The sequence below is a fragment of the Paramormyrops kingsleyae genome, chromosome 7 (assembly GCF_048594095.1).
Source record: "Paramormyrops kingsleyae isolate MSU_618 chromosome 7, PKINGS_0.4, whole genome shotgun sequence".
NCBI classification, from domain to species: domain Eukaryota; kingdom Metazoa; phylum Chordata; class Actinopteri; order Osteoglossiformes; family Mormyridae; genus Paramormyrops; species Paramormyrops kingsleyae.
In genome coordinates this window covers 35,888,666-35,915,472 of record NC_132803.1, presented here as the reverse complement: position 1 = coordinate 35,915,472, position 26,807 = coordinate 35,888,666, and the positions used below count along the sequence as shown (strand labels likewise).

Below are 26,807 nucleotides of genomic sequence, written 5' to 3'. Positions count from 1 at the left end.
CTCGAGCCATTCTAGCTGTGCGCGCAGTACCGTGTGCCCTGATATGGATGGTATGTTGTCTAATCCATGAAAATGGGGCTGTGTATGTGACCCCCCTCCCCAGTTCTGACCCAAGGAGAACCAGAGAGAAAATGTGTTTATAAATACTTGGAAACCGTAGCGACTTGGAGAAGAAAAATCATGACAACAATCAGCGATTTGTGTGCCCGGCGTCCCGGCATTGTTTCACATTATATGCGGACGCATTGACCAGTCTGCGTGGCTGCGGGGGCTCAGGAAAGGGGGCCATGTTTGCCCTCATCGTCCGGGGATCCCAAAGGCCCTGCTAGCTCCACAGATCCCTTAGAACTTTGACTGGGAGTTAAGCAAAGAGATGGACATGTGGACCCAGCTCCCCCTGACACGATTGAGCCATTTGCCAAGAAAAAGGAAGGCGGTACAAGCGGCCCAGCATGGCCCCCCCTCTGCGGGCCCTTCGTCTGCAGCCACCTCGAGCCACAGGGAATTTCAGCTCTCCTCCCTGAACATATCTGTGTAACTAATACATTTCTATTTATTGCAGAGGAGAAAGTGTTTATGACTGATTAAAGAGTACAAATTACTCATGGTTTAAATCCAAATTGCCACCTTAATAATAGTATTTTTCTCAGTGCAGCATGTTTTTGTTGGGAGATAATAAGCCACTCATTTTCGCCGGTCAATCCTTGTTCGAGCTGCAGAGCACTTAACCCCCATCACCCTCACGCCCAGTGACATATTTTAGGCGCCGCACCAGATAAGATATGCCGTTTTACTGGCCCCGTGTCCTGCAAGAAAAATAGCTTTTCCAGAGATGGGGTCGGGTCTGACAATCTCAGAAGGATGTGAAACGCTTTGCATGGCGTGACAGTGATTGCCAGACTCTCCAAAGCATTTAATTCTGCCTGCATTACCTGGGGGGGTAAACAAGAGGAGCACTCTCTTGGAAACGCTTTTATAAAGTTTCATCCAAACACTTCATTAATTTAACTCCGACTACAAGCTCCAAGCCAAATATATGACAAGTCCTGGGTATCAAAATGCCTTAAGGAGGTCACACTGTGCCTTTATTTTGAAATGTGCTTTATTAAAACAAACAGGGGGCTCTGTTGCTGCAGCTGGTGTGGCCAGACAGTGGGGCATCACTGACCAGTGAACAGTGCCCCCCAGCGGCACGGCTGGCCTCCTTCACGCTGCCAGCTGCAAGCATTTTGGACGCTTTTCCCGCCACTCCACTCTACTTTGGAATGTGTGGGGCTCCTCGCTTTCCTCTACTTCCCAACAACTTACTTCTTACCTCTTCAGTTTTAAAGGCCAAACTACCCACAGACTGCCCTTCAGGACCTCCACAATCTCCATAAAAATAGATTTTTATAAGTAAAAACGCTCTGCGATGGTCAAATCCTGTATGGAGATGGGAGGCAGCCCCTTCGATTCACGTCGAGGCCCCTTTGCGTGTTAATTGAAATAGTAAACTGGATGCCAGGGTGCATGGTGTTTAAGATTAGCCTTGTAGGAAAAGTGGGAGAGACCAGTCACCTGCAAAGTTCTGGGCACGAAATGTGTTGTATATGTCAAGATCAATTGGCCTGGTATAAGTTTGTTTGCATAATACATTTTAGACTGTAATCAAGTGTCAGATTATCTTATCTACAGGCAAAAACCATAATGAATCCACCTATTGTGTATATGGGAGCTGTGTGTGGGATGCTGAGCCTGGAACCAGAAGGTCCCCGAGTTTCTCCAGGAACTGGTCGACCCTGCTTTCTCAAATGGCTGGATTCGGCATTGCATTTATTGTGTATTTAATGCAGCTTGCTTTAAAGTGTTCATGTTTTGGCTGCATTGTTAGACTTACAGTAACCCAGCTAAACAGAGTGAATGTTTGTTATGCATAAATGCAGTTCTCAACAAAGTGCACTGGGATTGTCTGAAATGTTTCAGGGAGCTAAACCTTTTAGTTTAGTTTCGTTTAGCTTGGGATGTGTGGTTTCTCTTTGGAATGCTGACCCAAAGTAATTTGCCACTGCCTATGATGTCTCAAAAGGAATAATGGGGTTTGAATCGCTCTTGTTCTTCACTTATCCAGTAAGATAGCAATGATCTCAGGCAGCATTGGGGGGGGGGGCAAACGGGATGCCAGTCTAGTGTTAAAACAAATCTCTTTTTTCCTCGTTTGTGAAGAAAACTGAAGCTGGAGAAAGAGCTGGCTGGCATGTTATGGAGAATCAGGTGGGAGGACCTCCAGTTTGAAAGCCCTAATAAATACCACAAGCGTGCGGGAAGCCGGCTCACTCTCTCACAGGTAGGACCCTCGGCTGTCCTCAGCTCTGCCCGCTAATAATCCACGCCGATGACAATGTGCATGACTGATCCCCAGGAAAAATGGTGAGGTGGTCAAAAGAGATGAGATGACTGATTCAGTGACACTTCCTAATTGTGGGAGATTATTGAGATAATCTGAGCTATACGAAATTTACTAGCGACAAGCAGGCACAGAATTGCTCGTTATTTAGGAGTTAACAAGCTTTGTACCTTTACTTCCGGAGCTGCTTACTTGGCTATCTTCTTCATTATTTTTGTTTCAGCTGTTTTGTAGAAATGGCAACAAAACTCAGGCAAAACTAACAATTCTTTGCAGGGATTTTGAGGGCCATGGGAAATTCTCTGTCCTAAAGAAGTTCTAACTCAAAAGGACCAGAACAGAGCTGAACAACTTATTGAGGAGAAAGATGGATGTGAAGTTTAGTAGGCACAACGGATATTCTGTAACTCCATATAAATATGTAATATACAAGTATTAAAATGCTTCAGTATTTTTGGGTTAACCTTGTCTTGTCCAGTTTGATGGATCTCTAACCAACATTTCTTGGGTTAAAGAAACAGCACAATAAACACAGTTAGCTAAATGAGATTTTTCTGTTTATGAGTAACTCTCTTAACTTTGCCAGGGCTTGTTTTGTTTTGTTTTAATGTGTTAGTTTGAAATTTTCATACAATTCATCTATTGTTCCTTTACACCTTCTTGCTAACGCGCATAAAAAATGCACACACATTTGCACATGTACTCTGATGTATTCTGGCCCAGAAAAAATGTCAGTTTTTTTTCCTAGTTTAGACATTCCTGACAGTCGTCCAGATGCTTAATTTAAGGCGGGTCAGCCTTTATTCAGTTTGTGATGGAAGACACATTCTTCCTTGATTGCAAAAATAAATGCAGGCCTGGCCCTGAACCCTGGAGATAACTGCACTTCTCAAAGCCCACCTGCTTTGTGTCATACTGTATGATGCTTCAGCTCTGCCCTCTTTTCTGTTCAGAGGCACATGTTTGTATAAAATCCCCACATATCAGGTTAACAGTGCAGTACATTTACACACACATAAACCCATCATCATTCCAGGTTTGTTTCATTTTTTTTTTCCCCAGTCCATTATTTTTCTGAAAACTTTCAATCCAGCATGGAATCATTGCAAGCCAGAGCATGTTCCGGAAGCACAGGGCACAAAGCAGAAGCAGGAGCTTCCAAAGGCGAGTTAGGGAGCCAGGTCGCACCATGAGGGAATATACACAGACAGACAGACACATTTACTTACTCTGAGACAGGCGCTCACACACGCCCACGCATGCACTCTCTCATACACAGAAGGCACCTAGCAACACTTAGCAACCGAAGCAAGGAATTCCTTTCTTATATAGACCGTAACTTGACACTGAACATGCTATTTTCTTATGTAGTAATTATTATCCAGATTCTTTCTGTTGCACTTTACAAATGATAGATTATTCAGTGTCTGTTAAAGTATTCAGACCCTTGCACAATTTGCACATTTTTCTGTTTTAAAGCACCTTGAAAGGAGCCATTGATGTTTACTAAGTCCTAAACTTTCTGCATGCCTTCACAGTGGGTAATAGGTTGTTAATGGAATTGTGAAAAATGTGAAACTCATATTGATAGGCAGGATATTTTAGGTGGTCGCTCAACAAAGACATTTTATAGGGCTGTCACCCAACCCTTATAATATAGGATCGTCCCATATTGGAAAACAAACTGCTACATCCTGTTTTATACGGGACAGATAGCAACCCTAGCATTTCTATGGCAATCGATTTCTCACAATCGAAAAGACTGAGCATTCTTTGCCTTTGCACTCACAGTATTTCTACGGATGTAAGAAGTTAAAATCAGGAAGAAATCATGAAATCTGTAAAGCTTTTGGTTAAGTGAAGGCAAAACTCAAACGGTGGAGCGCAAAAAGCTTTCAATGCATGTTCGTGATTGAAAAATTCCCATCAAGGAATCTATTTGAGCTCAGTTAAGTTCAAGGTAGAGTGAGTCACAGAGATATTACACTGTTCATATCAATTAATGAGCCCAGCAAGGAGGACACTCCACTGGAATATTTCTGTGAGGCCAGCTTTGGGAGAAAAAGAAATGGATATTGCGGAAGAAGAGAAGAAAAAGCATCTGTCAATGTGGAGGGAGCTTCACAAATGTCTTGGTGTAGCAGGAAGGCATTAAGGAGCTCATCTGTAAAGGCTGGTATATAAGCTATCTCCAAACCATGTCAGCTTTCCCCCAACGAAACCGGGAAAACAAAAACACATGTAGTGCGGTTGTGGTCAAAAATGTGCCCGAATTTGTGTAGATGCCATACATTCAGATCCAGCAGTGGTGTTTACCTTAGTCAGGCTTGTAACGAGTGAAGACAAGTAGGGCCATTCAAATCACGGTCCTCAAGGGCCAAGTCCTGCTGATTTTCCAGCCTTCCTTTACCTGGGAACCAGGTGTGAAGCCTCTGGCCAATCAGGATCAGTAATTATTTAACTAACTACTTGGGAGAACTGAAAACAAGGCCTGGATTTGGAATCTAGGGCCTGATTTGAATAAGGGGGGCATAGAGGCATGTATTACAGGAAATCTTTTGAACGGGGCAGTTAGTCAGAGTGTGAGGCCAAAGCTGCACTGGAGTGGCTTAAGAACGAGGACTGACCTCCCTTGAGCAGCAACAGCCGTGACTTGTCCTGGCTTCACATCTGAGGTCCATGTGAAAGCATAGTTAATACCAAAGAAACCAGTCTGGACCAGAACTGCCATAAGAAAGGGCAAAGACTGGACTAAGCCAGAGAGAAAAGTTGATGAGGGCTTGCGGGTATAACAGTTTTCACAGAATATTGGCTTGTTGGGTCTGAATACTTGCGCGGTTGACGCTTTCTCTTTCGTGTTTGATGGCTTATGCTGTAACCTACCTTCAACATGAGCACGGAAGCTTTTAATAAAATGCTACGTCTTGAAAACGTGTATGCATTGTTTTGTAACTCCGCACAATGGCACACCATAGTCGAAACCTCGCCACATGGCCTGTAGCTGGCATCTGAAACGTAGACCTCCCAGAAGCACCGTTGTTCTGTATTATATAAATGACATACACTTGAATGTGGTATTGTTATCAATGCAAGACTGTCATTATGAAGGTTAAGACTGCTAGCTAATTGTGCATATAGAGGCAAAAGCAGCTTTTGTGATTCATGGCAAAGTGACGAAAGACATCAGAAACAATAAATTTTTTAAGGTATCTTGCGTAAAATGTAAACATATGCAATATCAAAAAAGTGATTTGGGTGTCACAGGGCAGAACGTAAAGCTTATAAAATAAAATTAGGGTGCCAGGCATCTATAGAGGGGACGCAGACACAGGCACACATGACCAAGCAAATACCTGTACGCGCACAGGCATATGGCCACATATCCATGCAAGGAGTCAACGGGCTACCTGCGGTGACCCAAATATGCACAGTGTTTTGAATCTTTTTCATGCTCTTATGAACAACTATCCCCCCCATGCAAATATAGCTCTCATTTCGATAAAACCAGTAAATAGATTCCATTTCAAGACACCACCAACCTCCTACCCATAGAACTGGATATGTGTCACAAATCTTAGCCTTTATGTGCGTTCATAGACTGTGCATATATACACACCACTTTTACAAATATTTTCAGGTTGTTTTCGGTATTGACGTGTTTCTTATGAATGTGTACTCACCACAGCAAAGTTACTGGTTTTAGTCCCTATAGGAGCCCCCTGTCAGTATTCATGAGCCTTGATTGTTGTGGGAGAAGCATCCTTCTGTTTGAATACTTTAAATTGCTTTGAATGAAACCATTACATTGTTATTATTAAATGTGTAGTGTAGCCGTTAACGCACGGGTGTAAATTACGGGGGGGATAGGGGGGTTGTAGCCCCCCCAATAAATCAAAACCAGTTAATACAACCCCCCCAATAATCATGCTTCCCCCATAATGGGTGGAGACCTCAACCCCCCCCCCCCCCAATGTTCCAGCCAAAGTTACGCCCTTGCGTTAACAGGTCTTATAGTAACATTAGTATTAAAACTCTAACTGTAGCAAAGAAACTGAACCATTTCATCTCCTTTCCTTAACAATTCATTTTCAATTTTATTGCTTTTATAAAAATGGGTTTAAATGTGAAGTTATTTTAAATGAAATTTAACACTCAAGGTTTTTTTTTCATTAGGCTTATATAATTATTATAATTGATAATTATTATATAATTATCAATTATGTATTTAAGCTTAAATGGAAAGTACATTCAGCATATCCAGCAGGAATTATGTCCATAATAATTTTACTAATCTGTTTAATTAAAATGCTGAAACTGCGGTACTTATATTCTGTAGCACAAGCAATATTCCCAATCAACCATTATATGAAGCCCACAGTGGCTACATATTTATGTTCTATAACATTATTAAAGCAATGACTTTCTGTTAATGGTCCTGTTTAAATGGTACTGTCTCATTTTACTGTCTTAAAGGTTTGTCTTCCTTGTTATAACTCTCCATAAACAAACATTTAAATAGGCGCTGTAACCATGGAAGCATGCCACTGTCATCCCATTGGCCTTTAGGCTACAGTCGATGTAAAACAAAAAATTTATATATTCTACACTCGTTCATTACATTTTAAATGCTTTCCATATGAAGTGACTAGTCATTTAATGTTATTTTGCTAGCCTGCATTCATTAGAGTAACACACAAACATTTCATTGGTCTTGCTTTGATTCCCATCTCGTTGTGAGATTGCCTTCAGCCTCCTGAACTGCTGTGCTGCGGTCCTCCGCCTTGAGACAGCAGGCTTCACGGCCGGGAAAAGTAATTGGCACTGGGGATGGTTTAAGTGAGCCAGGGTGCAGTACTACTGCTGGATCCCATGGGCTTCTGCTTGATAGTGGTGACAGCCATGTCTCTCCCTGTCCCTAACTCACATATATGACATTATTGCTTTGGAAGGCACTTGATTATAGGGACAGGCATAGAAAGCAAGAAAATTGTACATTACAGGACGTTATGATAAACAAAATTTGTTTAATGAAATGAATCATTATATATGCTTGTCAGCCGTTACTATGTGAACTACAGTCTTAAAATATTAACCACATTGTGAGATGATGTGGTCCATATATAGTGCATCTGCCATCCCAGGTTTCCATGGCAATGACTGCTGTTCGGGATTTATGGTAATGTTGTGCCATAGTATTGTTTTGCAAATGCTTTTACACATTTTGTTATTTTAGAATTTTTTGTTTTGCATACGCAAAGACATGACAGTATGGGTAATGTGAGACGGAGCGTTCATGGAATATCTTAAAGCAAAGTGGAGCATGTGCTCCGCAACTCATAAAACTTTCATTACAATGCCATTAACTATGGCTTTTTATGTACCATTAAAACAAAAACGGAAGAACAAACAGCAATTTCCCACAGTATGACTTTAAAGGTTCACACACACAAGCAACATCTGTGTAAAAGAGAACCATTCAAATATCTTACTTTTCCCAAAAAAAGTAAGTAAAATACTAGTATGAACTTAATTTACATTACACTGCCTCCTTCCGACGTGCCAGTCCTCGCCCCAGTCATAACTCATTTAAACATGGACAGCATCACCCATGACACTCTGCCTAACTATGCATAACCACATGTACAGATATACACCCCACTCTCTAAACCATTGCAGCGTGTACTGTCTGCACATTGTCTTGCATTTTGATGTGTTTGTATCTGTGCACTTTGTGTCCCTATTCTGCTGTGTGAAACCAAATTTGCTTTTGTGATTAGTAATGTCTGTCTGTCTATCTATCTATCTATCTATCTATCTACAGATTTTATACATTCTTACAAGTTAAGCACACACTTCCCCATTAAATCATTTTTATTTAAGAACAAAAGTAATGTGCTGCGCTTCTTTGCATTGCACTCTGTGAGTAGATGTGGTCCCCTTAATCTGCTCTCCCTCACTCATTTCAGCGCGGATCCAGTTACGGCTCGCTGATAACTGCTCATGGAAAGCATCAGCTGTTTGCAAAAACAGGCTATTTTAAGGTAAGGTTGGATGCTGACTTTTCCGGCTCGTCCTCGCTGCTGTCCGCCCACACTCGCATGCACAAAGGCAGGGAGTAGGCGAGCTGGCCGTGTCAGTGCAGCGGCAGTTCGGGGGCATCGCAATCCGCAGGCTCTCTGGAGTTACGGGCATTGTGGTTGTTTCCTCTGATATGAAATGCGTTTTGCTTGTGATTTAAAATTTTAATTAGAGAAGCGGCACGCCAAAAAACAAATACAGGCCTGCATGTGCATTTCACCTAAATGGAAACAAATGTTAATATTTAAAATATGCAAATCAACAGGCCAGTGAATTGTTCAGCACATATTGACATTTGGACATTAGATGTTTTGTTGAGTTGATCTATCCAATTGTTATTCTCCACTACTTTGTAAAATAACCTAGGCTACTAAAGTAGGCTATGGCTTTTAGCTGGCCTATGGACCATTAGCATGGACATTGTTGTTCACCATACATAGTCTATGTAGCCTAATCACCAATTTCTGATTATGTAATGTAATTTAAGCAAGGCTTTTTATCATAAAAACGGTTGCATTTTGACAACTTTCCATTAATTATTGTGGCTCTGTGTCGCCACATACCCCCTTTCACACTTGTACCTTGTAAGGCCCACATCCACTTCACTTTTCAGTTAATACTGTAACTGAACACATAAATGAGATAAACAGCCACTTCGACTTTACGGTGCTCAAGTCCCAGGTAACAGGGAACATTCCCAGAACTTTAGCCAAAGTTGGTAGAGAACATTCTTACTGTAATAGGCCTATTAATGGAACGTTATTTCAAAGGTTCTGTCAATGTCAGTATGATAACATTATTATTATTATTATCTCAATCATCTCTTTAACATTAGTAATGTTGAAAAATAAGCTACTGTTTGATAATAAAATATTAACTTATAAAAGCGTCATATGTATATACTGCCAATGAGCCTTCCAGCCTTGGACCCATGATCTCGCTGATGTGTAAAACGACAGTTCGACCCACTGCCCGACCATGCGCTTCATTTGCTTTTATATTATTAGTCTTAGCTGTAGTAGTGGGATAACGTTCTGGGAACATCAGGAAAATTGGACGCTTTGAACATTCGGTAACTGTTCCATCCATCAATCCATCCACTTTCTATAACCGCGTATGCTATTAAGGGTCGCAGGGGATTCAGGAGCCTATCCTGGATGCTACAGTCGTAAGGCAGGGAACAACCCAGGATCGGGTGCCAGCCCATTGCACAGCAAACATTCCTAGAACGAAAAATTTAGGGGGGGGGGTGGTGTGCCTCAGGTTTAAGGAATCGTTCTTGTAAAGGAATTTTTGCACCTAGCTATGTCCCTAGGAAAACTTTTGGCATTTGGGTTAAATATCCAGTGCTGGCTGTATTAACTGATATCCATCGAAACTGGGGTTTAACTAAACATGAGATTATATAATATAAAATAATTGGTAACACTTTGCTTGCAGAGACACAAATACTTAGTAATAACTCAGTTATTACTGAAGTACAAACATGACATCTGTGTTTCACTTGTGTTATTCACTACTTGTTCATTCAGTAGTTCCTTCAGTAGTTCACTAAGATTTACAGAATTAACAGCTATAGTAAATATAGTGAATAAATGGAATAAATGATGTGTCAGAATTCATTAACGAGATCAGTATTTTACATGTGTTATTCATTATTTGTTCCTACAGTAGTGCTTCCTTCAGTGGTTGCTTCAGTAGTTTATAAAGGTTTATATAATTAACAGATATAATAAAAAATATAGTACTTGCTTGAGATTGTGATTGCTTAAGATTTGTGACTATTAATTAATGACGAACAAACATGAGATCAGTTTGTAATTAACACTTAATTTTGGTTAATATATAAGTAATAGTATAATACTACATTATTTGTCTCGCCTCAAGTAAACTTACCAAAATATTTTTATAACAATTGTAGATATTAAAATTAAAGTATACAGTTATTAAATTAGTTGTAATCTCTCATTTGTGGCCAGGGAGGTTGCTTTGCATTAGTCCTTGGGCTGAATAGCTGTCATTTATTTAATACGTTCTTTAGCCCCAAAATAGAGGTCAAATCTGCAATATTTGGTGTACTGCCATATGATAAATACTGTAAATAAAACTAAATCTCAATGAACAGTGTTTAAATTTTGTAATTATTTCCTAGATTAATCAAACTAAATTCAGATTTTAGTTTAGATGTGAAGGATTTGAGCCAGTGAGTGCTGCGCTGAAACTGTATAAATATCCCCTTGAAGTATTTTCTGTCTCTCGAGAGACGTGCCTCTGATATTTGTGGTTATTTAGTGGACATGCTGTGCACGATGAAAACGATCCCTATAAGAAAAGGCTGGCGCTGTAACAAATGTTTGAGAATGACCTTTTTTGTATTTAAACCGCAGCACAAACTCATGAGCAGGGGATCTAGCTGTTTGTTTACTGCAATGTTAAGCAAGGTGACACCCAGCTGACTTTAATTTACGTGCATAAGTATCACTTTTTCCCAGTGCTGAGACTTCCCTGTCACATCTGGTCTTTTTTTGTTAATAATATTACTCTCTTCCGCTTCACTGCAGACGTATTGCTAACAAGTGCCTCTTCACAGGGCAACCTGGTGGCCATCAAGCACGTTAACAAGAAAAGGATCGAGCTGACGAGACAAGTGCTGTTCGAACTGAAACATGTGAGTCCCCACACAGCGTGAATGTCACATGGTGGCTTTGACATGAATGTCGTGCTTTACAGGACCACTGCAGTGTGGCACCCAAACAAACACAGGAAATGTGTACCAGGGGGGAGGGGGCTGTTTGGAAAATAATAGTGGTGTATGGGAGAGCCTGAGTACTCTGACTTCCACAATCATTTTTATTAACCTGCTTGTTGGGAGGTTTATTAAGCAAAAGAGCAGACGTGGGGTGGGGTGGGGGGTGGGGGGGTGCAGTGTGTTTTTGGATGCAGTGTAAACACAAAGGCATTATGGTCAGGAAAGTGATGGACCTAAAAGCATATATTCCCCAGCACAAGGAGCGTCAGTAATCACGGAACAACCATAATACAGAGTGTCTTGGCAAATAACTCACAGATATGTCCATTCATTGTCACCTGCTTTGTAAGTGTTTACCTTGTAAAAGTGCACATTATGGGCAAATGCGGTGGATAGCTTCGACAGACCCCATCTGAAGTCTGTCTGCTTCTGTGTGTGACTCTGATACACAGCTGGTGTTTTCCCCTCTGAAGACGGGCAGGGCAAATGGTGAAATGGATGATTCTAGGTTGTTTTGTGAGTGTTAGATGCTGGTCTCAATTGGCTGAGACGTAGTAGCTTGAAGAGCCATCTGCCTGTCAGGCCGAAGTCCACTCGAGCAGATGGAGGTAACAAGAGTAGCCAATGGACAAATAACACCCCCCCTCCCTCAACATCTGGCCACGATATTAAAGTTTGTGAGCGAGCTTATAAACCCCATGTCCTCTTCCAGGTCAAATAATCCTTGTATAAAAGAAATGAGACATTCCAGTAGCAAGTAATCAGTTAGATTCCTTATGAAAACATACAACTCTGTGGGCAGTACTTGGCCCCAGACAAGTAGAGAACCTTTAATATGTGCTGCGGTACCATATTCTGGCAAGACGGAGATGGAACGTTCCACACACCAAACCGTAATTAAACCATTGTTTTAAACTGGTAAACAGCTGTTTCGTTTGCTCCCTTATTGCCGATGTTATGCATTCACCATTTTTCACGGCTTAATTTGCCAAAAAAAACATATAAGAACTTGGGATATAGATGAATAACAGGAAATTTCTGGGAAAAAGAGTACTTTAATAGTAAACTGTAGAAGTTATTTGCATGTAGTAACATTTTTTTATATATATATATATATATATATATAGGTTTTGACCCCACATTAATTGAACACAACTAATTTAATTTACATTTTGATGAGTGAGTTACACACATATGAAATTAGAAATCAGTCATTGTGGCTTTTTTGCTTGGTAACAGCACTATTTTTGGGAGTAATACAGAGGGCCTTTTTCGCTTACATAAGGATTGGCTTGGTCAGTGTGTTTTAATGGTTTTCTGGTTTATAGCAACGTAATATCACCATTTCCTTTGTGACCACATAGTTTCATAAAAATCAAATAAATAGGGACTGTTTCTACTAAATGTAATTAGAGTAAATTAGTCCCATGCAGAACTCTGCTTTGGTTTGCCAGTCACACAGAAAATTGCTACACGAGGAGTTTTATTGTGAAAAACATAATCATATATGAATAATAATCTTGGGATGTGAGGAAAAGCCTCCATCATATCTTTTCCAAAGTAACTGCTTAAATAAGCTCAGGCTCAGCCCCAGTATGTTCTGACATTTAATGGTTACCTTAGCACTGTGTCACTTAAACTGCCTTTTGGGTGTAACACTAATGACTTATTTTAAAGTGACTTCATTTGCTTATAGCGTAACACAATTACTTTTACAGTGTAACCCATGAGAGTATATCTATCTGTTATTTTTATAAGTGTAGCTTTACTAATTGAGCGTGTCACTCTCTTGTTTTCAGATGAGGGATGTCCAGTTTAACCACCTGACCAGGTTTATTGGGGCCTGCATCGACCCCCCCAACATCTGCATCGTGACTGAATACTGCCCCAGGGGGAGTCTGCAGGTGTGGCCCCACACATCTCAGACACATCGCCTCCTTCTCGCTTTTCCGTAAACACTTAAATTTGCCGTAAAATTGCCTGGGTTACCTTTTATATTACTGTTACATCATCAGTTTGTGACTGATACAAACATGCAGTGATTTTGTCAGGAATTATTATATTTGTCTTTGATAAATATTATGAGTCTGCATATTTACATACTTATACATTTTCTAGAAATTTACATGCATTATGGTAGCTTAATTGTTAGCTAATTGGTGGTTTCACCTTAAAGAAAAACATGCTATTTTATACAACTAATCTCCGTGGTGTTTCTGTAACTCCCTGGGATGTCGCAGTTCCCAAGATTGGACTGGAGCTTTTAAGCACCTTTTGACAAATGGGTTATAATGGGTAGAGTCAAAGAGCGAATGATATTTGACCTACATGCAACAGTGACAGTGTTCCTTAGAATGCAGAATAAGCCACTTTGCATAAGCGACCATCGCTTATAATCATGCTGAAGCTTACAGCCCAAGGTTCTAAAATGAAGAAGTGTTTGCAGATACCTTAAGAATTCTTATGAGGATCTTTTTACAAAGAATGACACTTGAGGCCAATTCAGCCTCAAGTCATAATATATTTTTTACAATAATTTGTGGATTAAAGAGTTCTTCTTCAGATAATGAAATAAAAACAAATGACGGTTAATCTAGATTCACTCTGCATTTCAATACTGAATTAGAATTTTGAGATTGCAGGAGACTTACAGTATTACGTAAACAAGTAAGCCCCGCCCAGTAGTGTAGTGGATGTATGTGTGGTGATATTTTCAGACTGATTGGTTTAATACTGTTGCATTTTAATTGCATTCTGATATCAAAAAGGCAAATAATATTTTTTGTAAAAGCAATTTATGGTTTTAGTTTTTCAGTATCAGTTTCTATTACTATTAATATACACTTGCTATTTGTGTGAATATAGTCACATGTACAAAATGAAAACAATGTTTGTGTTTTCTTTATTCTAAGGACATTCTGGAGAATGAAAGCATTAATTTGGACTGGATGTTCCGATATTCATTAATCAATGATATAGTAAAGGTATGTGGGATTATGCTTCTTCAAAATTGTAGTCTTTCTAAGTTATATAGGACATTGCCAAGACATCTTCAGTGTTTTTTTGCCTACTAGTATGGCAAAATAATTTTTCTGGTGCTTATTCAGTTTCCACTGTGAGACGCAGTGATACCAAAGGGCTTATGATGGGCCTTAAGCCCATGCAGAAGACCCACAACAGTTTAAGAGCTTCCAAATTTAAAATTCCAAATTTATTTGGAAAAACATACAGTACAGCTCTGGAAAAAATTAAGAGACCATATTTTTTTAAGAATCTGCATTGTTAAATCCTAATTTAATGCTGATTCTGCTGGCTACACTGCGAGGCAGGCCGCTTCCAGTCTCAAAGTTTCTAAGACAGCAGTACAGAAGAACAAGGTGAAGCAGGAGACACTGGGAACGACCAGAAACCAGCCAGGCAGAGAGATGCCAGAGATGACTGTCAGCTTATCCGACTGTTTCTCATGAATTAGAGGATGACATCAAGTGACCTTCAAAAGGAATGGGAATCATTAAGTACAGGTGTGAGGTGCTCTGCTAGCACAGTTCGTATCAGGCTCCTAGTAGCAGGACTGAAATCCCATAAAGCAAGGAGGAAGCCCTTCATTAATGAGAAACAGGGAAGAGCCAGGCTGGAGTTTGCAAAAAAAAATATATTATTCACAGATGCACACCCATAAATTGAAAAATGAGGGAAACAAAATTGTACTGTGGTCTCTTATTTTTTCCAGAGCTGTACATTTATAAAATCAGAGAGGATACCTGTTCACCTTATAGACTAACCTTATAAAGCTTAATTTGTATTACCCATGAGCATTTAGTTGTAGCTGTTTTTTCCTAATTAGTCTAAAAGACAGGTGCAATTTTCCTGCAGTAATTAAGGTTGAGTCCAGCAATTTCTTAAAGGTTAACTACACAGAAAAGCCCTTCCTGGGAATTTCACCAGTCACGGATCCCCAGCTTTAATGACCGTGCTTCATGTGACATTTAAAAAAAGACATTAAAAGTGACTTTAAAATAGTATTCTGAGGGTGTTGTGCACCTACAATGCAGGAGGTGTATAAAAACACTTTGATTTTATGTGAAAGAAGATGTTAGTGAGGTGTTATCAGGAGAACATGTAGAACCTCGAAGATTTAAATGTGTGTATCAGAGGTAGCTTTGAAAGTCGCCCAAAAAGCACTTCATGTGAATGTGCTCATTGCTAGGCTTTTGTTTCCATTATTCATAGTTCTAGCATTCAGAAGAAAAAAAAAAACATTATTCTCTGGTAAAATGACTGTTACCGCACCGATTGCTGTTTTTGTAGCATAAACGCCTCTCATGCCATCTCCCAGGGAATGAATTACCTTCACAACAGCTATATTGGTGTACATGGAAATCTGAAGTCCTCCAACTGTGTGGTCGACAGCCGATTCGTGTTGAAAATCACAGACTACGGATTAGCTAGTTTTCGGTCATGTTGTGAAAACGAAGACCCGCATATACTCTATGCAAGTAAGTATCAGTTTATTACTTGCTACCAATTTCTTAAATTGCCACATATTGAGCTGTATATGACTGTATACATGTTTTATTATAGAAAAGCTTTGGACTGCTCCAGAATTGTTGATATACGACCGACATCCCCCACAGGGGACCCAGAAAGGGGATGTATACAGTTTTGGCATCATACTACAGGAAATAGCCCTCAGAAATGGGCCCTTTTACATAGAAGGCATGGATCTGAGCCCGAAAGGTAATCCTCTTGTGTTTGCTGTTACAGATGTCTACTGTTCTCATGCCATTAAAAATAACCAGATAAACAGCAAGTAGGTAAATTTCCTATAAGAATTTGAGTTGCAGCCTCTGATTGGTGTTACTAATATGTTCTCAGTTTTTGAAAGAATACTCCCCTGTCTTTATGAAGCCATTTTTATTGGGTAGCACTGCCATACATGTCAATCTGATTTTGTAGAAAAATAATGGCACTATTATTACTTACACTAACCTTGTAGTGCCAAAATGCATCATCTTTTATTGAGTGCATGAAGCATTGTTTTTTAAAAAAAAACCTTTAACACTCTGCTGTTGTTCTAGCAGTAAGTAAGATTAGAAATAACCCCTAAAAACAGCTTGGCCAGCGTTACAATGTTTTGTGTTAATCCCTAGTATTAATTGCCTGTGTAATGCAGGACTTGGTCAGTGTTAATCATCAGTGTCAGTTACTGAGTAATGTTAGACATGGTCAGTGTTAATCACTGGTGTTAATTGCCTGTGTAATGTCAGACATGGTCGGGGATAATCGCTGGTGTTAATTGCCTGTGTAATGTCAGATGTGGTCGGGGTTAATTGCTGGTGTTATTCACTTTGTAATGTTAGACGTGGTCGGTGTTAATCAGTGGTGTTAATTGCCTGTGTAATGTCAGACATGGTTGGGATTAATTGCTGGTGTTAATTGCCTGTGTAATGTTAGACATGGTCAGGGTTAATCGCTGTGTAATTTTGGGCATGGTTGATGTTAATTGCCTGGGGGTTTTACCTGTCCCCATGCAGAGATCGTACAGAAGGTGAGGAACGGGCAGAAGCCATATTTCCGGCCGACCGTGGACACAAGCTGCCACTGTGAGGAGCTGGCTATCCTCATGGAGGGCTGCTGGGCGGAGGACCCAGCCGAACGTCCTGACTTCAGCCACATCAAGATCTACATCACAAGGCTCAACAAGTAAGTGCCACTGTGTGACGCACCACAACAGCTCACGATAGGCTCCAGGGGGCTTTTAGACCAAGCAGAAGGAGGGCTGTGTGGGGGTGTTGTGTGGTTCCACAGCATCAGAATCGATACCCATGTTTGGAAAGGTTGCAGGTTCAAATCCCAGGGCCGGCAAATGCGACGCTGCTGTGTAGCCCTTGAATGAGGCCCTTAACCTGCAACACCCTGGGTGCTGTACGTCAGCTGACCCTCCTCTGTTGCTTTCAAGCTTTGCTCTCACCTGTAGGTGTTTTTCATGGAGAGCAAGATGGGACAGGCACAAAGACAATTTCCCCACGAGGATGAATAAAATATCTGTATTTTGTGCAGAGAGTTTTGTTTCTCATTGTTCATAATGTCTGTCAAATGCATGTGAGATTGAAGAAGAATACAATTTTAGTTTATGCAAAACACTGACAAAAATTGGCAGCTGTATTATAACACTCCTACAGGTTTCTGCAAGGCCTTCGTTCATGCACGTGCTATGGAATGATGCTGAAACCGGATGCCTTCCCTTTATTCATCCACTCCTTGAGGGATCCTCACAGGTGTCTCACTGATTTTCTTGCAGGGAAGGGAGCACCAGCATTCTCAATAACTTGCTATCCAGAATGGAACAGTATGCCAATAACCTGGAGAACCTGGTGCAGGAGCGGACACAGGCCTACCTGGAGGAAAAGAGGAAGGCAGAGAATCTGCTTTACCAGATCCTACCACAGTAAGAGAAGCACTTCCAAGCTGTGATTGGTAGAGATGCATGATATATCCATTAACATATCGGTATTGGGCGAAGTTCGTTGAAAATTGGCACCAGTCAGATGTCATGTGTCGTGCTGGCCGATATTTCTAATAATTCTTCAAAGTTAGCAGCACCAGAGCTAAAGATCAGAGCAAAATAATGGAGATAATTGCACTGGATGATCAGCCATTTTCTGTAATGGAGGACAAGGGATTTCTTCGGCTCTTTCAGCACTATGAATCTCGCTACAGTCTCCCATGTTGGCAGTACGTCACTGACATCTCTCTGGCCGCATTGTATCATGTGGCTGCTACAAACATTCATGGGATCTTAAGAAGTAACGTCACTGACGTCAGTTTTACTACAGATCTGTGGAGCTCACAGGTTAGCTTGTTCTCAGCATCAGTTGTTGGTAATATTAGAATAAAATATATCGATTATCGGTATCAGCCAAAATTTCTACATTGGTGCACCACTAGTTAGCACATGTCAGATATCCTAAGTCATTTGCATTGAAAAATGTTTTGTGAGTCTGGCTTTATTTCCAGGGCTGTTAGTGGATAGATGATTTCTTGGGAAGCAGAGCTTAAGTGGAGAGCGATGATGCAGCGGTGTCATCAGTAATTGCATGGCGGAGAAGCATAATAGCGGGTTTCGAGCGCCTGATTACACCGAGGAAGTGAAAAGGCTTGATCACCAGCTACTTAACTTCTGGGCTCCTGATGATCTATTTTTCCATCTCCTCCTTAAGTATCTCAAGGTTCTCTTCAGGAGAAGTGACTGTTCCTTTCTAAAAACCCAAATTATTAACTACGTCAAGTGAAATAGGTTTAAATTACTATGGTGACAAAATGATTTTCAAAGTGCCAGTGATTTTGATATCCGTGTAAACTATTTTAAGAGAAATTAATTGCGGTGTATGGCTGTTCAGAGCTATTTATTCAGTTAACTTATAATCAATTCAGATTCATACAGTACCTCGTTCATATATTTTGCATTCTTCTGTATGGTTACCATTTTCATATGTCAAGATAAAGAAATATTTTTGATGTATGAGACTGAATGTCCACTTGACTTTTGTTTTTAAAACATGGATAAAATTTAATTAATAAAGTTTTTTTGGTTTGCATTAAACTATTTCTAAGCAATTTTCCTGTGATTGTTCATCACTGCACCATTAATTATGTTAGCTGGGTGCCCCCCGCCACCCCCCCGGTTCGTTGGTCCATGGCCATGATGTTTTCTGTGTCCATCCTCTCCTGCAGCTCTGTGGCAGAGCAGCTGAAGCGCGGCGAAACGGTCCAGGCGGAGGCTTTTGACAGCGTCACCATATACTTCAGTGACATTGTTGGCTTTACATCACTGTCGGCCGAGAGCACTCCCCTGCAGGTATAGCTAACACACCGGCGGATATTTGTCCAACATCAATGATCTTTAACAGTTTCCCTCCAGTTATCTACAGTGAATTTCAGCACAAGCACACATAATCTAGCTAATTTAGCATGAATGGCCACACATAACGATTATAGGAAAAAGACTTCAGACACGCTACTCTACCCACTGGATGTTTCCTGCTCAGTTCGGTGACAGTGCAGTGCAGTGCAATCAAAGTAATGAAATGGAAGGTACAGTATGACCCATTCTAGAGCTCTAATAATGTATGCTATCAGAGTTCAGGCCCAATCTTCATTATTTTGATTATACTTAATTACAGATGAACTGATGAGGTTCTTTGAGAGTCCTATGTAGTGTGATATGAGCATTCGCTGTGTTTGACAGCGCGCTTGGGTTGTAAATGGCTCATACTCTTTAACTAAATTGAAACCACAAGTGGCTCAGAAATATGGGACATGCATATCAGCATGCAGCCGGATTCCAGCCGTGAGATACATCCTCTATACCGCAATGGCACCGCCACACCTTTCCGTCATTCTGACAGGGTATCTCAGTCCAAGCTTTCTGTGACTAACAGCCCGTGTGGGTGAAAACTCGCCAACAAGCCTTCTTGATATTTAGTTCGCATGTTTCACCAGTACATAGCAACAAATGCAGCTCCATAGCAACCACTGAGACTAAGGACCTTTGGTGCTGAAATGTATTTAACAAAGAGTCCTTCTTTCAATCATCAAATAGATAACAAAATGTTCTTACTGTGATTTGTAGTGTTTTGCTGTTTCATATATGATGTTTGTTATATTTCATACAACTTTAATGTATTTATACCATTTTTTTAGTAGATTAACTGTAACTGTGAATTTTCTCCAAGTCTCTTAAGAGTACATAGGAATAAGCATTAATGATCCATCCTATTTCCAACCTTGGCTTGCATTCAAGAACTATTTTTTTTTCTTGTTTGAGAATGCTGTAAGCAAATGTTCAGCAAAACATAGATATGAATCAGTGTACTTAAAAGCCACATGCTGTTATCAGAGATGTCTTGGGCCTCTTTTATTCAAAATCTGAAGTGTCCTTAATTATTCAGCTTCCATTCAAATAAGTGATTCAGAAAAGACAGAGATTGTTCTCTTTATGTTGAATCTCAGATAATCTCTCTCTCTGGGCAGAGTATTTATTAGATTGACATATTATTGAAATATTGGAACATTTCAATTTATTTGAATTAGTGGCACATTGATAATAACATAAATATCAGCATGCAGCCGGATTCCTGAATGAAAATATATATATTTTTTAATTAATGGTACATTGATAATAATAATTAATAATTTACTTATACCTATATAGGGATACTGACCTATATTGTACAGGCTGGTTCTAAGGAATAGAACACTTAACATGTTATCTGTGCAGTTGTGCTGTACAATACACAAGTTAAACTGTCAAATATCGTAAATCCAAGGGACGTCAATAACAATTGCTTAACCTTCCTGTGGTGTTAGGTTTTTAAGTTTAAAATGCATAAAAGCATCATATAAATCTGTGTACTGCATCAAGGCTTTTTGACTTTGTCAGGAACCTCTATTTAAAGAATTTTTTTTTTTTAAATCACTAAATTATAAATGCTCTGGTCAAGATTATAACAGCTCTGGTGTTGCAGTCGGCACAGACCCCTTTTTAAGTTTAAAATGCATAAAAGCACCACATAGATTTGTGTACTGCATCAAGGCTTTTTGATTTTGTCAGGAATCTCTATTTAAACAAAATAAATTAAAATAAAGGTAAGGCATGCCCATACATGTAAGGCAAGATAAGACCAATTCAATTTATTTATATAATTCTCTTGATATTTATTTTACCATTATTTTTTTATTGAAAACAAGAGGTATGCTGTCAAATGAATGGTCCAGAAAGCCACACCAAAAATATTAAAATCAATCTTTTCATGAATAAGGAAGCCTAACAAGGTAACCAAGAGGTAAGAAACAAATTGGATGATAAATAATTGTTTTGTGGGTATTTTATGACTGATTTAAGACACGGGTCAGCACCGACCTGTCTAACATAAGAGATAGGAACAGAAAGCTGACACAATCCGAAGGTTAAATGGCTAAAATTGCATATTTTATAGCTACCCAATGATTTGTTGTATATCAGAATTCTGTAATAAACAGTTAAATGTACAGTAGGTTATTCAGCTGAATATTCTGCATATTATTGCAGCCCTGTTAGGTATTAAATGGTATAGATTTTTGCCTGTATCTGTTACTTGTATCTGTAATTGTATTTTCACTTGTTTTTATTTAAAATGTTTTCTTCCCTGTAGGTTGTGACCTTACTTAATGACCTTTACACCTGCTTTGACGCCATCATTGATAACTTTGATGTCTATAAGGTGAGATAGTATTTGTTATTGGTATCTCCCCATGATGACACGAGTATCTCGAACTCCATTGGTCGCTATGGTGTTACTCATCATTTTGAGTCCTTCCCCCAGGTGGAGACGATCGGTGATGCCTATATGGTGGTGTCGGGCCTGCCGGTGCGTAACGGTAAACTCCACGCCCGTGAGATTGCCAGCATGTCGCTGGCTTTGCTCGAGCAGGTGAAAACCTTCAAGATCAGGCACAGACCCAACGACCAGCTGCGCTTGCGGATCGGGATCCATACCGGTATGCTTTTGCCTTCACATAGCTGCTATCTTGGCCCTCTTTTTCAGCTTGAATTGTTTTATAAAACTTGGATTGTCCCTGAAGTGTCGCACCTCATATTAAACACAGTGGCTTGGGAGACCTGAGAAGCCAGATTAATTGGGTGTTAATATCCAAAAATGAAACAAAGGTTTATTTGCCATTTGTGCAAATATGAGTGCAATATGCTCTCCTTCAAGGCACACATGTGTGAGAGCAAAGGTTGGGGTCCGAGAGTGGAGTTGGAACATTTTTCATCACGTGACGCTGTAACAACTCCTCGTGGTTGTGCTGCTGTCCTCCTGTGCCTCAGAGGACGGCCGTGCAGGAGAATCGCTTTCCCTGTATGTTTGATTACCCTCGATGTACCCTGATGTACCCTGGATCAGTCATGGAACACTGTGACCTAATTAGATAAGCGGTTTTGGGAAATGTGTAGATGTAAATACTCATGACCAGATTTCTATATCTCATGTTTGTGCCGCGGTGCTTTTGTACCGCAGCTATTATGCGTTCAGCCTCCACTAATCATATGACTTATGTTCAGCTGGAACCATTTGTGATTGAAATCCTTGCAGCTATTTTTGAAAAACGCTGCCATCAGGTGTCTGTAATAATAATCCGAGGGCTTTAATTTCCCTGAGTTTGAAAGTGTTCGTTCCGCTCGTCCTTCTCTGCTGCATTCATTACAGTACTATGCACTGCTCTGTCTCATATAACTGTACTAGGATAATGCAAACTCCATCAATCTTCCAACTTCTGATCTACAACAGGGTGACATTGGACTTGGAGTCTATCTCAGGAGGCATAGGGCACAGGGCTGGGGTCACCCTGGATAGGATCCTAGACCATCGCAGGATACGTAGGCAGGGAAACCAAAGACCCCCACCTAATCCAGGGAGGGTGGGCAAACTCCACTCAAACAATTAGGGGCAAGAATCAAAATCACAACCTACCTACAAACCACACTTATTTGGAAGTATAGAACTTTATAACTATATTTAACGTAATTTTATTAATGTGGCACCTTTTGAAATAGGATTGTGTATCGCTATAAAATGTGTTTTGTCAAAATGATTTTGGTTAATTGGTTATTGTACAGGTTTTGCAGTTTGTTTGTTTCCTGGTGATGCTGAGACTGACTCCTGTGCTTTTTCCCTGCATGGACAGGGCCTGTGTGCGCTGGTGTCGTCGGCCTGAAAATGCCGCGATACTGTTTATTCGGGGACACTGTGAACACGGCATCACGCATGGAGTCCAACGGCGAAGGTGAGTCTTAAGGTCATGGTCGTGGAGGAGCCAGAATGACAGAGAAGTTAGTGGTTACAGAAGATGGATGGATGATTCCGACTTATCTACAAATTGGACTTAAAGACTTAGGAAATGGAACTTGTTCGTAACCTGGGGGTTGCCTGTGTATGCATCACTTGTGCATTATTTTGGAGAAGAAGTAAGTAACATAAATGTAAATGTCTGGGGAACTGAGGTTATTGTAATTGCTTCATGAGAGGAGATGTTGCTACGTCATACAGGATGAGGCTGGTTTCACTGTGGCACAGTGACTGAGGTTTGTTGAAGATGTTATCCAGCCTATTAATCGCAGTAGTAAATAAGATTAATCGCATTTCATACTTTTGCTGGATTTCAGTTTTGGAATTTGCCGCTAAAGCGTTCTGGCTTTCATTAGATAGGGAATTCATTCCTGGTTAATGACTTTGTAGTCAGGTTAAATATTATAACACTTCCAGAAAGGCCATAACCATTTAATGTATGTGCAGGTCTTACGTCAAAACCTCATTTCTTAAAAAATAAAAATAATAAATACAAAAGTGCTTTCACAAGGCCAGACTTTAAACTGTGGTCTCCCGCTTGGATGAAGCGTGTTGTGGTTGGGCCAGCCTTTCTCTCTCACATCCAAGCAGTGATGTCCATGGAGGACAGGCCATGAGCAGACTGGGCAGCCTTCCAGGCGATTGAAGATGAAGCCTGCTCTGATGCCACGCTGTTCATCTGTAAAAATGTCATATTTCTCTTTTAATGCGCAACCAGTCAATTATACTGGCCTGGGAGGGAGCATGTATTTACCCTGGCAATGGGGCTAACATTTTTGGGGAGTAAATGCAATAAGGATAGGCCAGCTCTGTCAGACTCAGACCCTAGAAGTTTTTAAAGATGGCCCCAGTGCCCTGGTCATGTGAGCAAAAAGAGAAGCTGACCAGTTGGGGTGGGGTCGGGGGGGTTGCATTAGCCTAGCGACCACGGCGGCCTTTGGGAAGAACCCGGGGAGTGGTGGGCAAAGCAGCTTCGTCTCTCATTGGTGGGATTTTGTTGGAGGGAAACCTGCAGATAGCTGCCATGGGGACCTGCTGCCACCGGTAGTCAGGTGCTGCTCTCTCTCTGATCTCCCGCTTTCTGTTTTGTCATGACCTCCCATGTCCTCAGTGCATCACTCAGCCGTGGCCGTGGCTGTCACCTTTTCAGGAAAATGCGCGCTCTGGGTCCTATGTGACATCGGAAAAGGCAGCACGCCGATTCCGTGGCGCTTCATGCTAAATGTAGCCTGACGTGGGCAAGGAGAGCTACGAAGGTGTTAGTAGCACTGGAAAGAAGTCCGTCTTTGTTCCACGTCCGGCTTGCTGGCATGGGAACTGAGTTAATTAATTTGCTGTCCTTTGCTAATATCCAATGCTTTCCGGAATCAAAGGGCCCAGCTGCTAAGATGGCTAAGCACAAAAGGGTTTGTTCAGAGGGGTTGACTGTGCAGATTCAGAGCATAATATATCGCCTTATAGAAAAAGAGCAGTTCGCGGTACTGAGTGATGTACTCAATTTTGAATACCAGCAACTGTGAAATCTAGAAAATCTTACGGACTGGAATCCCACCAACCCTGTGCTATATCCACGTGTTCCTGGTATTGGTCTTGTCTGATTCCGCATCCATGTGTTGATCTTCTCTGGTTCTCCATCCACATCTTGGTCTGTTTATTCTGCCTCATTTAAGGCATTGCCAGTTTGCCGATAGTATTTTTATGCTCCACAGCCTTGAAGATACATGTCTCCTCCGCCACCAAAGAAGTGTTGGATGAGTTTGGTTATTTTGAGCTCCAGCTGCGGGGGGACGTAGAGATGAAGGTAAGGGGGAAAATCGCAAGCGATGAAGGCCGTTTGTTGACTGGGCTCCAGGACAAAGGGATTCTGCAAGATCAAATCTGGCCAGCGTGCATCGTAATATAATTTGTGATGTGGGGAAATGTGGCTGGGAAAATGCAAGAAATCTCCACACTTTCTTGACATGCCTACATTTGGGTTTAGAGTGTCTGAGGCTTCTGTGATCCATCGTAGCTCAACCTGACTGAATTTACTGTAGCCAGAAAGTTCCCCAGGAGGACGTGGAGTGCAATGCAGCCCTTTAGAATCAGAATCAGAAAATTCCTTATTGGCCAAGTATATTAAACATACAAGGAACTTGTCTTGGATGGATGGTATGGTAGCGCAGTGGTTAACAATGTTGAAGCATGCTTCTGAAGCCTGGGTTCAAGTCTCCACCGGCTCTACTTATGTGGAGGTATGTTCTGCCTGTGAGGTTTCCTCTGGGTTTTCCAGTTTCCCTCCACATTCCCAAAACATGCTAACTGGAGTTACCATGAGTTAGTTGAGATGGCCCATTACTTTCCGCCCCCATATATTCTGGCTGCGACCCTGCATTGGACAAGAGGGTATGGAAAATGGTTGACGAGTTTGTCTTGTTGGGTGTGCCCCAGTGGAACCTGCAAGACAGTTTACATGTAGGTGCCCTTTTGGAAATATACATTTTACACATATGACATACAACAACATGGGTTATAAATTGAATGAATGAATAGTGTATGTAAGTCAGCAGCGGTGAAACTGGGAAGAGTTACAGGATCCCAGCTGATTTGAAACTGCAAAGTGTCTGTTGTTAGCACACCAGTTACTGTCAGTGAGGGACTGCCTTGGGAGAGAAACTTGGCTTGGCTCTGAGTCTCCTGCCAGACGTTAAGACATTTCCCCGAAAAACGTCCATCTGAACAACTGTGCACATGTTACACACAGAAAAAAAAGAGCTCTTGGGAGTTTTACTTACACAAAAATGTTCTGAGGGCAGAACACATCTGATTGGTTGATCCCACCTCCTATACAGTGGTACCTCAGTTCTCGAACTTAATCCGTTCCGGACTCCGGATCGAATCCTAAAAAGTTCGAGTTCTGATCGAATTTTTCCCATAAGAAATAATGGAAAACCAATTAATTGGTTCCCGGCCCCCCAAAATTACAACTAAATATGTTTTCTTTTTTAGCATTTAAACACAAAATGAACAGGATTAAACAAGAAGAGCTTTTTTTTCTTAATGGCTTCCAAAACGATAAAGATCTTATCCCAACATTACCCCTGTCCTGCCCCGATCGTCCGCTCCTTCCTTGTTCCACGCCCCCTCATTAACCTTGTGTGGGATCCCCATGTTATCAGCTGTTTCTGGTTGTTGTCATTAGTCCGCGTTTCAGTTTGTTTCCCCAGTTCGGTCATTGGGTGCGTTCGACTTGCTTACAGCGCTGGCTTAAAGCAACGCATTCTGATCCTGACGCAATGCATTACGGTTAGATGCATTGCGACCTCTCACCCGGCTGCACAAACTGGAACCGCCTCCATGACGACACACCTTTGCCCTTATTGGCTGAAGAGTTTAGTTACATGCATGACGTTTGTATCCCAGGCAGTTCCGATGCGTAATCTGCTATTTCTCCCAAATATCACGTAAAACAGTGAGAACTGGTTTTCAGTTAATTTACCTGGTAAAATAAAGTTTAAATAAATGACATAAATGCTCTAATAGTACACGTAAGTTAGTGGTTTATTTATTGTTAGTTACTGTAATGTTGCGCTGTTTTATTTGGTTAATCGTCCAGTCTGTGAAGAAGGCATTCAAGTAAGAATTCCATTGTAGTAAGACTCATTTCCTGGCGCGTACAATTTATATTAGGTCAGCGTTCACGGTTCTACTTCTGATATTCAGATCGAGT

At 40.9% G+C, this 26,807-nt stretch overlaps 1 protein-coding gene across 2 annotated transcripts in view; it reads left to right on the top strand.

The window, feature by feature from the left end:
• npr2 (natriuretic peptide receptor 2) overlaps positions 1-26,807 on the top strand; it is a 47,855-nt gene that overhangs the window by 20,155 nt on the left and 893 nt on the right. For both annotated transcript variants that reach the window (XM_023796064.2, XM_023796054.2), the window contains exons 8-21: positions 2,203-2,323; positions 8,350-8,424; positions 11,052-11,129; positions 13,010-13,114; positions 14,123-14,194; positions 15,547-15,706; positions 15,792-15,947; positions 16,745-16,913; positions 17,512-17,658; positions 18,945-19,068; positions 21,404-21,472; positions 21,575-21,749; positions 22,938-23,036; positions 24,808-24,899. In XM_023796064.2, coding sequence (XP_023651832.1) covers positions 2,203-2,323; positions 8,350-8,424; positions 11,052-11,129; positions 13,010-13,114; positions 14,123-14,194; positions 15,547-15,706; positions 15,792-15,947; positions 16,745-16,913; positions 17,512-17,658; positions 18,945-19,068; positions 21,404-21,472; positions 21,575-21,749; positions 22,938-23,036; positions 24,808-24,899 — 1,642 coding nt within the window. The remainder of the gene's footprint in view (positions 1-2,202; positions 2,324-8,349; positions 8,425-11,051; positions 11,130-13,009; positions 13,115-14,122; positions 14,195-15,546; positions 15,707-15,791; positions 15,948-16,744; positions 16,914-17,511; positions 17,659-18,944; positions 19,069-21,403; positions 21,473-21,574; positions 21,750-22,937; positions 23,037-24,807; positions 24,900-26,807) is intronic.